At 31.4% G+C, this 15,971-nt stretch overlaps 1 protein-coding gene across 1 annotated transcript in view; it reads left to right on the top strand.

The window, feature by feature from the left end:
• The window catches only part of Sem1 (SEM1 26S proteasome subunit), a 17,062-nt gene extending 3,438 nt beyond the window's left edge, over window positions 1-13,624 (top strand). Inside the window, exons 2-3 of the mRNA XM_048785971.1 lie at window positions 6,938-7,031; window positions 13,421-13,624. Of these exons, the coding sequence (XP_048641928.1) occupies window positions 6,938-7,031; window positions 13,421-13,463 (137 nt within the window). The 3' untranslated portion in view covers window positions 13,464-13,624. The remainder of the gene's footprint in view (window positions 1-6,937; window positions 7,032-13,420) is intronic.
• The last annotated feature ends 2,347 nt before the right edge of the window (window positions 13,625-15,971 follow it).

Raw genomic sequence — 15,971 nt, 5'->3', positions numbered from 1 at the left:
AAATAAAAAAAAAAAAAAAAAGTGTGGGGATGAATATTAAAATATTTTTAAGTTGAGAGAAAACCCTTTTTATGCTTAAAGGTCAAGGTGATACTTAAGATGAAGTATGTAAGAGCTTTGATAGCTTGGATTTTTGAAATTTAAAGCTAGTCATGGTTGTAATTTTTCACTGGCAGATGTGAAGAAAGCTAAGTTTAGAAGAAAAGTCTTAAATAATTTAGAATTACTAGAAACATATATCAGGTGTCCGTTATTGGTTATTTGCAATCTGACTTTAAAATATGGTACTTTTTTTTTTTTTCTTACCAATACACATCTGGGAGGCCAACGCCTTGAAGCTAACACAGGTGTGCTTATTTAATTGATCATCACAATTCTGGCAATGCATTTAGTGTTAAAGGTAAAGTATGTATTTTATATGGTCCTTTACTTATTGAAGGATGGCATTAGACGTTGATCATGTATCTTGTTCATTTTTTTTTTTAACAAGCTATTTCTGGACCTAAGGCTGTAAAAATGAGTGATTAAATAAAATTACCTGGTTATCAATATTGTAATTGAAAATCAAAACAAAATTTAGATATTATTATGAGATATCACCTAACTTTAGTAGTTAAAATTGTCATATAACTTTTTATGTTATGCACTCGCTTAGAGTTTAGAGGTATTATAATTTACACATATTGTAATGTTTGTGTAGTATGGAGGATTGTTGGATGTGAGTGTTAAACCATCACTTAACCTTTTTATATAATAAATTCAGTACATGATCTTAGTTAATAAATTAAGAAGAATATTTAAAGTTTCCCTCTAAAGTAGATAACAGATTCTGATTTAATATGAACATTACTTTTCTTAATAATAAGTGTTCTTATTAAATAACTTTAAATGCTTAATAAGTGGTCACTCATAAGAAAAGTTATTTCTTGATTCTTTATCTATGGCAATTGGAAGAATGGTATGGTACTATTTGACTACAGTGCATCTTATTCCTAGGATAGGTATTAAGGTTAAAAAGTATATTCACATTTATAAGATGATTAATGAACAATTTAATCTAGCATTTCTACCTTCATATAATAGAATCATAGTTATGGCATACTGTATAATAATGCCAAAGAAGTGTAGAGCTATTGTTATAAATAATTTTGTGTGCACTCTTCCTAAAACCTTCCCGAGTGTTTTTCCCCCTTTCATGAGCCAGTTTCTTTTTTTTTAGAATGCAACTTTTACCTGTTCCTTTCCTTTTCCTGTCAAAAAATAGTACCAGATTATTGTTAAAGGAAGAAGAGATGCTTTATATATATATGCCAAATGATCATCGAAATTCAGCTTGATGAACTAAAAATTGCAGCAATCTTAAAAGAGAAGAAAAGGAGTGGGAGAGAATAGAGAAGACACTCATTCCTATATTGTTAAAAATTTTGACTTTTTCAAATTAAGTAGCCATTCCATAAAACAAGTTATTGGCTCAATTGTATTTCTTTTTTGGTACCAGAGGCGCTTAACCAATGAGCCACATCCCTAGCCCTTTTTTTTTTAATATATATATTTTATTAGAGGCAAGGTCTCGCTGAGTTGCTTAGAGCCTTGCTAAGTTGCTGAGACTGGGTTTGAAAATCGGGATCTTCTTGCTTCAGCCTTCCAAGTCACTGGGATTACAGGGTTGTACCACAATGCCCCACTTCAGTTATATTTCTTGTTGGTGATTTTCTGAGGCATTTGGGTCCAAATTAGCAAGTTTCTTTTTCTCTCATAATTAAAACAAATAAAAACAGCACAGAGACATTTAAATCAATAATAATATTGAAGTCAGTATATTTTTTTTCAAAAAAATAAAATGAAATCATGATTAGATTAAAAGTTTCTGGGACACTATGATTTCATTGTTTCCAAAAAGGCTTTAAAAGACATTTAAGGCTCTATAGTATTGTTTCAAAGACCTATAAGGTTAGCAGAAAATTGTCAAATATATTTCAAACTCTAATCTGTGACATGATCATTTACTTTTTATATATCATTACAGATGGGAAACATCTGTAATGATATATATAACTGTTACCTAGTTAACAGTTTGGGGAGCCTGTTTAGTTGGTAGTGGTTTAGACTTAGAATCTTAAAATAGTTCCTATCTTGACTGTCTCACCCTTTTACTCAAGAATGTAAATATAGTCTTTATTCAATATTTTTTGAACATTAAACTCCTTTAGATATCTTTATAAAGACTCCTTAGATACTTTTATGGAGACTTCCTGTTTCTAGGTTGAACCCAAGTAGCATATTTATATAAACCTGGGGTTTGAGATTGGGAAATGATGGTAGAAAAAATGTTATTAAATATTTTCTTACTGTTTTCTGATAGTGATAAAGGTGCTAGTCCCCCCCCTGAAAAAAAAGAGTATGATAGAAAGTCCTCTCATTTTATAAAATCTTGAAGTATAAAGCCAAACTTTGCTCTAATGGCAATATAAAATGCACTTTCTATATAGGAAAATTTTAGTGTTATTAAAACTAAAAACATGTAATCCTGAGCTGTCCAGTAAAATTATTAGCTGCAGAGCTATAGGTTATAGCAAGAGTGGAGGAAATTAGCAGGAAGTATCATAACTACTCGTATCATAAATGCTATTTTGCTAAAGGATTAATAGTGCCATTACAAGTTTGACACACAAAAATCTAGATTTCTTTTAATAAAAAATAAATTTGAGGGGGCAGGAAAGATGGTGGAATGAGATGAACTTCATGACCCTAGGTACCTGTTTGACTGCACTGCATGATGCATCTCTACATTGTATACAACCAGAGAAATGAAAAGTTGTGCTCCATTTGTGTACAGTGAATCAAAATGCATTATGCTGTCATGTATAACTTATTAAAGCAAATTAAAAGAATAAATTTGGGATTATTTGAAATGCTTTATTCATTTTTAACTTTAAAAATTAAAATATGTTGTTGATTTAATGTTGCACAGAAATACATCTACTGTCTTATATAAGGCTCCTTCTTTAAAAAAAAAGAATTTTTTAATATTTATTTTATAGTTTTTTGTGTTTTTTTTTTCTGGCGGACACAACATCTTTATTTGCACGTGGTGCTGAGGATCGAACCCAGGGCCGCGCGCATGCCAAGCGAGCGTGCTACCACTTGAGCCACATCCCCAGCCCAGAGGCTCCTTCTTAATTTAAAATTTCATCTTGGGCTGTACCCCCATACTGTCTTTACTTAATGTTCCTCTCATGTATACATAAAACTGGAACAGAAAAAAGACCACACAAAGGAATAATCTCAAATTGATACAGTAGCAGTAAGAACAGAGATGAGGTGAGAAACTGGGGATGCATTGAAATAGAAATGCCAAGACAGGTGAAGAGTTCAGAGTCAGTCTCAGCAATGACAAGGTGCTAAGCAACTCAGTGAGACCCTGTACTTAAATAAAATACAAAATAGGACTAGAGATGTGGCTCAGTGATCGAGTGCCCCTGAATTCAATCCCTGTTACAAAAAAAAAAAAATCATTGATTGTGATAGTTGAAGGGCTTCCAGAGTTTTTCTTTTCTGGCTTGGGAGACAAGGTAAATGGAGATACTTCTATTTTTAAATGATGATGATGATACCCCATTTTAAAAATTTTTGTTAAATATATAATGTAACTGAAATAAAATGCCCATATTATAAACCATGAAGTAGCTAAAACTCTATATGTATATAGTAATAAAAGCCTAAATCATACCTTTTGTTATTTGGTTATTTTTCCTTTAACATTGAAATGTTTATAGCTATGTTTCTAATAGGTAACTACTAATATGAAACTAATGGCTTAGAGTGTATAACTCATAATTACTGGAGGGGAGAGGAGTCAAACAAATATTCCAAGATCTGATTTTATTGTTAATTGTGATTTAGCCATCTTTCACAACCATGTTGTGCATTTGCTAGGTACTGTTTGTAATTTAGGATTCCAAAGATAAGATAGAATTATTATTCTGAAGAAACTCAAATGGTAGTGATGAACATAAACATATTGATTGATAATTATGATTTTACAATATTATCAGTGTTGTGATACAGAGATACACAAAACAGAGGGAGTGGTTTCCAGGCTGATTTTTTTTAAAACCAATTTCCCCATATTTAAAATTTGAAATTTAACATTATGGAAAAGTTAAAGACAACTAACACCTAGATTCATGAATTTTTGTTAATGCTTTGCCATATTTTCTCATGTTAGAAAATATATTCAATAATAAGTGTTTTACACATGTATAGATTTATATATAAAATATACATATTTGAGAACTATTTGCCAAGAAAGCTGTTAACAAAATGACACTTGACTCAAATGTTTTAGCATGCATGCTTAGAGTTAAGAGCATTCTTCTCTAAAATTATTTCACAATCATGATTAAGAAAATTAACATTAAATCATTAATATCATCCAAATATACACAGTCCATATTTAGATTTCGCCAATTGTTAGAAGTCTTATTACTTTTCCTCTAGCCCTGTGGTCAGTTAATTTGCATATTATATTTGTATTATATTTGATTGTTAATCACTTCAGTGCTTTTAAATCTAACAGTTGCTGTTAGATGTTTTTCTTTTTTTATGACATTGACTTATTTGAACAAGCTAGTTTGTAGTAAGTCCCACCTTCTGGTCCTATGGTTTCCTCATGCTTAGATTCAGTTACAACTTTGTTAGCCAGAGTACTACAGAAGTGATGAGTGTTTCTTATTACATGACATAAAGGACCCGTGTCAAGTTGTCCCAGTTATTAATGATGCTAAGCTCACTTGGTTAAGATGATGGCCACTATGCCTTTCCATTTCTTCCTTTGTAATGAGTAAGCTGTCTATCCTGTTACCCAACCATTTTTCACCCTATAATTTTACTATCCATTGTTGATCTTTACCTAAGTTTCATTGAGAGTTTGCAGATGGTGATTTTCTAATTCTGTCACTCTTAACATTTATAGTAGGTATAAACAAGAACAGTCCTATCTTCTCTTTGTCTCTTTAGTATTGCTATAGACTCATGGATTTTTTTTTTTTTAATATTCAATGTGTTATTCCTTTAAGTTGGTTTCTGCACCATTTGATGTGCTTTCTGGCATTAAAAATAAATCCCTGACTTATGTTGTTTTTTCCATTTCTCAGATCCTAAATAGTGGAGCTAGGGTTCATTCAAAGGGAGAATGAATGAATGTTGTTTAAATTAAATTCAAGATAAGTATAAATCAGGTCAACTAGTGGCACATAGACAGATGAGGAGCAACATGAAGTGCTAGATGAATAGAAAATCATAGCAGTTTCAAAACATGAGGTAAAAAATTAGGGCCTAAATAAAAATGAAGATCTTATTGGTTATTCTTCATCATACAGTTTTCAAGAATGCATATGAGAGAGTACCTCAAGTTCCATAACAGGAAGTTATCCTGCTGGATTTGAATGTTAAACAATTTAAAATAATCTTTATTTTGAAACAAATAGTACTGTAGGATGGTGGGGTGTAAAACAAAGCTATGTCAAGATTTTAGCAAGTTGATCCATCTAAGAGGAAGAAGAGCAGGATATGCCTAAAATCTTTTGTTTTGAGGATGGATTAATTTAAAATGAAGAGAACATAGTGACATTGCCTTGGAAACTAAATTTTCATCATAGTCAAGAGAGTAGAAGCAAGACCTGTTAGAATATGCCAGTATGTATGTGAGAAAGGATGTGAATGTCTAATTTAGAGCAGAGGTAATGGGGATAGACAGGAATAGATTTGAATATGATTTACGGAATGAAATGGACCAGACCTGGTCATGATAGAGAAGAAAATTTGGGGTGACTTTCCTGGCACATGGTAAGACTGAAAGAATGCTTCTGTGTTTTTCCAGGGAAGTGTATTGGTTGCATGTGAGGATAACTGAAGAAAGTTAAATATTTGTTCTGTTGAATTTGTGTCCAGTGAGCAATTGTATGTAGAATTATAGCATTCACAGGAGGGTTCTGCATTCAGATTTGGAGATGAAACTTGTAGTCTTAAAAAAATTTATTATTTAGGGAAGCACTGAGGGAAGAGGGCATAGACTGGGAATGTGTTCCTAATCCAGACATTGTTATAAAGAATTAGTGTTTAAGAGCATAAGGAAAGGAATATTGGAGACAACTTATAATTCCCTATGTGCCCATTGGTTATTATTATTATTATTATTATTTTGGTACTAGGGATTAAATCAGGGGTGCTCTATACCAAGCTGTACCTTTAACCTTTATTTAGTTTTTGAGATAGGGTCTCACTAAGGTACTAAGGCTGGACTCAAACTTGAGATCCTCTTGCCTCAGCCTCCTGAGTCATTGCGATTATGGGTATATGCTGCCACATCCAGCTTGCTGCCTTGGTTTTTTATACAGAAGTAATAACTAGACATTAGGTTGTAGGAGAACCACCTTATAGATAGATATTCCTTTCTTCTTGTGTACCTAGTGGTTGAAAACTTCTGTGTTCTTAGTGTTACTTTCCCAATAGATATTCCTTATTTACAGCCTAGAATTCCTGAAGGTGTTAGTTTACATATGTATTTTCTGACCATTATGAAGAAAAGTTGAAATCTTAATCTAAATCACTCCCAGCACCAAAAGGGAAGAAAGATTTTGAAAGATTGTAAAATAGGCCTTATAAAAATGAGTTAAAATAAAAATCAGTGAAGTAAGCATCCCTCTGAAATTAAAAGTTTTCATGGCAAGTAGTATTTTTTTTTTTTTTGGCTGCAAATTTAAGAATTGAGAGAATAAAAGCAAAAACTGAGATTTAAGGAGAAAGATTTCCATTTTTCATAGAAATGTTATTAACAGTTTTTGAATTGCAAGAATGTTAAGTGACACACTATCTGAAGTTTTCATTTTGTGTAAATAATGTATGAGAAATATTTGACATCTGTTTCTGTTTTTAGACTGGGCTGGTTTAGATGAAGATGAGGATGCACATGTCTGGGAGGATAATTGGGATGATGACAACGTAGAGGATGACTTCTCCAATCAGTTACGGTAAGTTTTAAGCAAGATTTTTATTATAGCTCGGTATTAATTTTGAGTATAGAATATATAACTTATGTAGATAATTGACCTCTCAAAAGATGCTTAATCTATTACGTTAACTTTGAGGTTTATAATTCAGTTCATTTAGTACATTGACAATATTGGGCAACCATCACCTCAGTCTATTTAGTTCTAGTATTTTTAGTATCCCAAAAGAAAATACCATACTCCTTAAGCAGTAACTATGCAGAGTTCCCCCCTCCCTTACCAATTGCTAATCTGTTTTCCATCTGTATGGATTTGCCTGGTCTGGACATTTCATATAAATAGAATCATACAATGTGTTCTTGTGTGTTCATCTTTTTCACTTAGTATAATGTTTTTAAAATTCATCCACATGATTGCGTGCTATCAATACTTTATTCTGTTTAGTGGTGGAATAATGCTCCATTGTATAGATATGCCATATTTTATAGATTTTATCAGTTGTTGGAAATTTTCTACTTTTTATTTCTTATGAATAGTGGCTGCTGTGAGCATGGATATACATGTATTTATCTGTTTTCATGTTTGGAGGGTATATACCTAGAAGTGGAATCATTGGGTTTTATAGTAATTCTAGGTTTAACTTTTTGAAGAATGCCAAAATTTTTTCTACAGTGACTGAATAATTTACATTTCTGCTAACAATGTATGAATGTTCCAAATGTTCCACAAAAACTTGTTGTTTTTAATTTCTTAAAAAATTATAGCCATCTTATAAGTGAAAGCTGTGAAGTGGAATCTCGTTGTGCTTTTTTTTTTTTAATTTTTATTGTTGGTAGTTCAAAACATTACATAGTTCTTGACATATCATATTTCACACTTTGATTCAAGTGGGTTATGAACTCCCATTTTTACCCCGTATACAGATTACAGAATCACATCGGTTACACATCCACTGATTTACATATTGCCATACTAGTGTCTGTTGTATTCTGCTGCGGATAGGAAAGGCTTTTTATTTTCTTGATACCGGGGATTGAACTCAGGGGCATTCAACCACTGAGCCACATCCTTAGCCCTGTTTTGTATTTTATTTAGAGACAGGGTCTCACTGAGTTGTTTAGCACCTCATGGTTGCAGAGACTAGCTTTGAACTCATGATCCTCTTGCCCCAACCTCCCAAGCTGCTGGGATTACAGGCATGCACCACCACCCCCACACCCCCTGCACCTGGCCTCATTGTGCTTTTGATTTTTATTTCTCTAAATGACTAAGCTTCTAGTGTGCTTCTTGACTATTAGCATTGACCATTGACCATTTTTGGAGAAATGTCTATTCAAATTATTTTCCCATTTTAAAATTGGGTCATTTGTTTTTGAGTTGTAAGACTTCCTTTTGTATTCTTGGTACTCAAGTTTTATAAGATGCGTGGTCTGCAAATACTTTTTTTTTTCTGTTGGGTTGTCTTTTCATAGTGTCCTTTGCACAAGTGTTTCATTTTAATGAAGCCCAGTTTATTTTTTCTTTTGTTACTCGATGATTTTAAGACTGTCCCATTTAAGAATTCATTGCCAAATTCAAGATAATGAGGATTTATCCCTGTTTTCTTGCAAAAGAGTTTTAGCTACATTTAGAGCTACAATTCATCTTGAGTTAATTTTCATATATGAAATGAAGTAGAAGTCTCATTCTTTTGCATGTGAATATATTTGGCTCTCCTCAGACCATTTGTTGAATAGACATTTCTTTTCCGTCTAATTTTAATTTTGATTCAGCTTATATTTATCTATCTTGACCTTAAGGATATCTAAATCTGTCACATGCTTTGCTCAAAAGAAGATGTAGAAAGAAGGTCTCTTGTTTATTTCAAAGGAAAGTAAGATAACTTTATAATTAATTTTTAAAAATTATTGATTGATTAATTTATTTATGGTACTAGGAATTTAATCCAGGGTGCTTTACCATTGAGCCACATCCTTAGTCCTTTTGAGATTTTTATTTTGAAACAGAGTCTCACTACATTGTTAAGCCTGGCCTCAAACTTCTGTTTGTGTAACAAGTCTCTAGGATTATAGGCATTGCTGGGTCATTCCCTGGTTTAAAATTTATTTTTAATAGTGATACAATATTGCTTTTTGTGCAATGCAGTTTTTTGTTTTGTTTTGTTTTTTAATGGGTTCAAAACCCTTACATTCTAAAGGCTCTTTAGAATTTTACTAAAGACTAATAACAAATTTATCCATTTCTTTTTTCTCTTTTTTGGAAATAGTACAATTTACTTTTCACTGTTATTCTAATATGTTTATAGTTCTCCATGATTTCTCAAAGATCTCTGACTCAGGTTTTTAATCTTTTTATTATTCAGGTTTATCTTTTTATTATAAACTACTTTTATACAGTTTGGAGTTGTTGCACTTTGGTTTTCAATTGTGTCTTAATGATGTTTTTCCTTTTATAGTTTTATGGACAAAATAAGAATGATAGCTATTGAACAGTCTTGCTTTTTCTCTAAAATCTGTTAACATTACATTATAGGTCCTTGGACCTATCCTTTCTCATTCTCTTTGATCAGTATATGCCTCTTAAAATAGCCCTTTTTGGTCTTTTTATGAATCTCAATCCATTCTGAACTAGAGTTTATTCTATATATAGGAGTTTAGATGCCTTCTTTTTCATTAATCTCTGTTTTTATATGCTTTTAAAACTGAACTACATTAGAGAATGCCACTTTTCTTGTACAGTAAGCACCTTCCCATTTGGAGTCATATTATCCTGTTAGAATGCTTATTTTGAGGCTTTCCAATGCTGTTGAGCTGTATTCATGTTCTTAATTATGTAACAGTTTTTTTTTCCTGATAATTTCTAGGAATTTAAAAATTTGAGGCTAAATGACTTTTTCTTCCTTTGTCATTCAAAAAGATCAGATATCATGAGATTTTGTTTCTTTTCTATCTTTCATTAGTCATTTAATAACATCTTTCGTTTAAAAATTTTAACACTGGTGAATATTATGATAAGGGGTTTTAGTAGTAAATGTATCAGTAATTGAATTTTTCATCACTATCACCTCTTGTCCTTTTTTACTGGCTTAGAAACATTATCCATGTATTCTTATTCTTTATGACTTACTATTTTTATAATATGCCTCCAGGTGCTTCTATTTTCTCTGTTGTGTTTTTGCCTTTTGTTTTCTTAATTTCCGTAAGTATATAAATTGTGATATGACCACTAGTGATAAAGTGTTTTTATTTCTCCATTTGAATTATGAGTTTTTCCCCCTACTAAGGGGAACTTACATATAATAATGGATTGTTCTTTGAGCTACACAATCTAGAACAGAAGCTACTAGTCACATATAGCTATTGTTTACATGAAATCTGGCTAGCACAGATGATGAACTAAATTTTTAATTTAAATAGTCACTATGACTATTATATTAAATAACACAGATAATCTTTGTTTTAAAACTTTTGTTTTAATTAAGAAGTCTCCTGCAAAAATTATTTTTGGTCTTTGTAAAATGCATGGAGAACCTCAGTGTATCATCAGTCATGGTAAAGGACACATTTTACTATTTTCTATCATTGTTGATCCCTAATCCCATCTAACTTTGAGAGACAGCTTAGACTTTAGATTCATTCATACTGCCTATATTTTCCTATGCTGGATCTGCCTCTTATTTAGCTACATGGTTACATGGACCCTGATCAAGTCATTTAAATTTCCTTTGACTCAACTTTTCTCAGATATAAAATGCAGATAACAATTACTACTTTACTCATAAGTTTATTATAAATTAGTTAATATATGTAAAGTGTTTATGGTGTATGTTAAACAAAAACTCAATATAGTAGGCCTACTTTCCATGTTCCTTTTCCTCTTTCAGTCTGATGACTTTAAACAAATAGCATAAGGTCATCTTTGTCTCCAAAATAAGAGTCATTGTATTTTTTTGCTCCTCCTGACTTTATATAATTTCTCCACCTATCAGTAAAAATAGGTTGTATCATAAGGTTTTTTCCAATCCTCTATCACCTTATATGAAAATTCCAAGAAGATTCGTAGTTCCTGAATGATCAGAAATAGCCACTGTGATAAAGCTGAAAACCTAATTGTTGTTATTAGTCTTTTTTTCATGTTTGGTTTGCAAAAGGAATGCTATTACTGTGTGTTTTAAATAGTCTTATATTCACTGTGTGTTCTGTAATATTCCAGTTGTGCAGGTTTCTTTCCCCCCTTTTTTGGTCTCTGTTGGATTTTTCCATTCAGCAGTCTCATGCTGTTACTGTGTTTTTGTTTTATACTTAGTGACCTCAATTTTTTTCTTCTGGCTTGTTATACGTTTAAGTTCTTAAAGAATTTTGCATATTCTCTAAGAATTTCATTTAGAGGGTTTTCTCAGCATCTGTGTTCATAAACAATTTTATAAATATAATTGATGACCACTTCCTATCAGTAAGGCAGATAGACATGAACCTGAAGGATACATTTTGTGTTCTTGTTATTTAAGTCTTAGGTTGAACTCCCAGGGCTTTGTTGTTATTAAAGTAAGAGAAAGTGATTAACTGATAGTGATCTTGTTAAAAAGGAATAGAAAACTTAATTGAGTTTTAAAATTAAATAAGTCGGAAAAATATTACATTTTAGAATGATATAAAATTCAAAGATAATCACGTTTCTTATAGAATTATAACAAGAATCTTGTAGGAAACATTTGAGGAGCTTTCTGTGATGAGCAAAAATAGAAATCTTTAGCTTTTTCCTTCAACCTTAGTATTTATGTTAATGCTATATTACATTTGTATAATTTTCTCTTATTTAACCTTCAAAGCAAAGGAGATATGATGTTATATATAAAGGATAGATATTATAATCTTCAGTTTCCTAATTGAAGGGGAAAGAGCCCAAATGAAGCAATTCAGTTAAGACTTCACAAAAGTAGTAGGGCCAGAGTTCGAGACTTGCACTGGGCTCTTGATTTCTAATTCAGCATTTATGTCACCAGCTCACACTATACTCTACACCTAAGCAGAAGACAAGGTTCAATCATTTGAATGATCTCTGGTCTTAATATAAATCATGGAAATAAGGTCATCATTTGTATTATAAAATTTTTAAGTAAAGGAATTTTGGAAAATGAATAATAAATATTATACGTCATTTTAACCATGTGTTTTTTCGAATTGTGGTTACATTGGACAATATAATATTATCTAAGCCATATTACACAAGATAACATTTTTTTTCTTTCTGGATATAATGATATAGAACATATTAACCATATTTTACATTTAAAGTGTTATATCAGACTGTTCCTCCAATAATTTTATCACAAAATTTTATAAAATCTGAATTGTGGTAGGAAAGTTGCTGGTAATATTTGGAATAGTCACTTAAATAATTAAAGTTGATTACAGGATTTAACTTTTTTTGTGCTAATGTTTTATAGAAGGATAATCAACAATTGCAGTTGATATTCTCTATGACTAATATGTCAAGTTGGATAAATTATTTAAAATGACAAGCCAGACATGGTGGCACACACCTGTAATCCCAGTGGCTCAGAAGGCTGAGGCAGGAGGATCACAAGTTCAAAGCCAGCCTCAACAAATTATCGAAGCCCTAAGCAATTTAGTGAGACCCTGTCTCAAAAAGGGTTGGGAATGTAGCTCAGTAGTTAAGTGCCCCTGGGTTCAATCCCCTGCTACCAAAAGTAAATAGATAAAATGACAAAAAATGTTTCTTTAATGTGTGTTCATTTATACCAATTTAAACTTGAGATGTTCACTCACATTTAATATTAGGAAAGTAAAGTCTAACATTTTATGACATTTATAATACAGAAAATTCTCACACCCTTAAATTTGATTAATTTTCTCCTATGTTAGAACAATTGATATGATATGTCAATATGGAAAGGAGTGTGTTTATTCTCATGTATGTACAACTTATGATGATTATAGGTTAATTATTCTAAGAATTTGTTTAAGGAGCTAAGAATGTAGTTTACCATTTTTGAGTCCCTGAGTTTAATCTCTAGCACCACCAAAACACAAGCAAACAAAAATATATTTTTAAGTATTTGTTAGAAACAGAATATTTGTGTGGTATTTGGAAGGTATTTAGAGGATAATAATAAATCTCTCATGTTTCTCCATAAATGATATATAAGAAAATTAAGGAAGATAAAATTAACTAATGGAAGCAAAATTTTATTAGTATTATGTGATCCACATCCAATTTCCTTCTTACAGGTTTATTTTTAGGGTCTAAAATAAAGCAATTTAGTAATATTTTAAGCTAATGCCCCATTTTAACTCATTTATTTATTACTGGTATTATTTCTTATCATGTTTCTTTGATTTATTGTGAAAAATGCCTACTGATGTGTTGTTATTTGTATTCTGTTATAGAGCTGAACTAGAGAAACATGGTTATAAGATGGAGACTTCATAGCATCCAAAAGAAGTGCTGAAGTACCCTACACTTGAACTGTATACTAAATTCTAGAACAGAGAACCAAGGACGAAATACTTTAAGAAAACGTTTATTTCATTATCTGCTTGAATTTATTTTTGTTTTTGTAACACAAAATAAATGTTTTGATCTAATCTTGATTTGGTTCAGGCTTCTTGATGTTTTCACTGTAGTCATGATTTTCCAGAACCTTATTATTGTACTGAGACATTAAAATTTCATATTATGAACTGAAAAAAGAAAAATTGGTTCACTGAGAATCAAGTTAAATGAATTTATCTGGTTCCCAATCCAGTACCTTCCTTAAGCCACATCAATTAAATGTTAGTTCAATTTTATGAAGTACCTCTTACATATTACATTATTCTATATTTTGATAGCTTAAGCAGTATTCACTGACATTTATAAGATGACCTCTCAGAACCCATGTTTCTAAAATATTAGTCATTTTAAATTGCTATAATTTATGTAGTTCCTGAGCCATCAATATTATTAATGGTTTAGTATTTTTAGTATTTACATTCCATTGAATGTTTGATCACAGTTGTAACAATAGTATCTTCTCTTAACATTTGGGAAGTGGGCTGAAAATACTTTATCAACATATGTATATTCTCAGGTACTGCAGAGAAAATTCTACAAAGTGTTGCTATTACTATACTGTTGTCAGTTGGATATTCAGTTTGAAAAGGATTTTTTTTTTCTGATAAAACTTAAACTAACACTAATGTACAGGGTTTTTTAAAGGAATATTTTCAAACTTGTGTTACTTCAATAGAATTACTCACTACTGTTGAGTGATATCAAACGTAAAGCATATGTAACTCAATGCAGTAAACAGACACCAAGATAGGACCTAAAAATATGTTATGCCTCAAAATTATTTTGAATATAAATATGTTTTCTCTTAAGATAGAATAAACCTGCCTTGGCTCCCTGACAGAACTACTAGATGATCAAGTAGAATGTGGAACACAGAAGAACTTTGGGAAGTGTAAAAGTCCTGTACAGATAAGTTATGTTTTTATAAGTATAGTGAAGCACAGTCATGTTAATGTAGCAACATTCTAAGAAATATTTTGAGGTCTATTTTTTTGGTGTTCTGGTTAGCGGATAGTGTCACCGTTGGATCTCATATAACAATGGTCACCTTGACAATGTCAGATCAGGACCCAGAGTGATGGTTACTTTATGTGATTTCAGTTTAAATTGATGAGGTACAATTTTGAAACCTCATAGGTATTGGGCAGAGACTTTAATGGGTTATCTGTATTTATCCAAAGTGTTTTATCCATAATATGGTTTCATCAATTTTCTTTGTTAATGATTGGGTACCTGGAAATTGGTATTTGGCATCAGGATGGTGAAGCATATCAGAGGTAGGAAGTGAGACTAGTCTGGCATCTGAAAAAAATTATGGAATTTTACAGTTTATAGATTTCTTTAAATTTTGATCTTCACAATAACCCTGTGAAACAGGCAGGAGGAACCTATTATTTCTATTTTAACAAATAGAAAACAGTCTCACAGACACTAAGGAAGTGAAAGGGCTCAGGATTGCCTAGTTAGCAATCCTGTACATATAGAACTAGAGTCCACGTTTCCTGAATATTGGAAAGTACAAGAGTTCTGGTGTTAAATCAAGATTGGAGGCATAATTAGGCCACTTATTAGCTTTGTGTTCTGTTGAGCAAGCTTCAAAACAACTGGCAACAGTTTTCATATTTTGTAAAGTGAAGTACTTGGGGTTTAACTAAAGATTAAATAACATTTGATGATTGATTGGTAAGTTCTTTGGAATTTTTTTGTTTTATTTTTAAACCTATACATGATACTGCTTATATGGAAGTTTCCTTACCTCCCCATAATAATTAATGCTTTCATGGTGTTTACTATGTATCAGGCATTGTTCTAAGTTTTTTATGTCTTAATCTTCACAACTCTGAGACAGTGTCATTTGCATTTCACAAATAAGGAAATTGAAGCACCAAGGTGAGTAGTTTGCCCATAATCTCACTCAGCTATGAAATGATTAAAAACAACCCAAGGATAGTGACTATTCTATAAATTTTGGATTTCTCTTTCAACAGCATTATTATAGTCTTTTAAACATAAGTCCTTAAATTTTAGCTGAGTAGATACAAAAGAAATGTTTATTGCAAATTTGCTCCATTGTAGAAGTTTTTAATTGATGCAGACGTAAATATTTCTCTTACTGATGACTCCCCTTTTGCCTTATAATTTTTCTAACCACTTCCCAATAATTTTCTGTTAATTCAGTTTCATTTGAAATCAAATTGTAGATGTAATTATTGCCATTTTCTCTCAGTCTTGGCTTAGAGGTGGCAAAGGATTCTTTTATCCCATTCCCACTAAATGTTTAATTTAGAGGTTAGTTCAACTCCTTTTTGAAAGATTATTTGATATCCTACTAATGTCTTGCTTTTAATGATGTTTTTTGGTCTACAGTGAATTTATAAAATTTAC

The sequence above is a fragment of the Marmota marmota genome, unplaced genomic scaffold (assembly GCF_001458135.2).
Source record: "Marmota marmota marmota unplaced genomic scaffold, marMar, whole genome shotgun sequence".
Taxonomy (NCBI): Eukaryota; Metazoa; Chordata; class Mammalia; order Rodentia; family Sciuridae; genus Marmota; species Marmota marmota.
The sequence above is the reverse complement of the archived record's forward strand: the minus strand, read 5'-3'. Positions and strand labels throughout refer to the sequence as shown.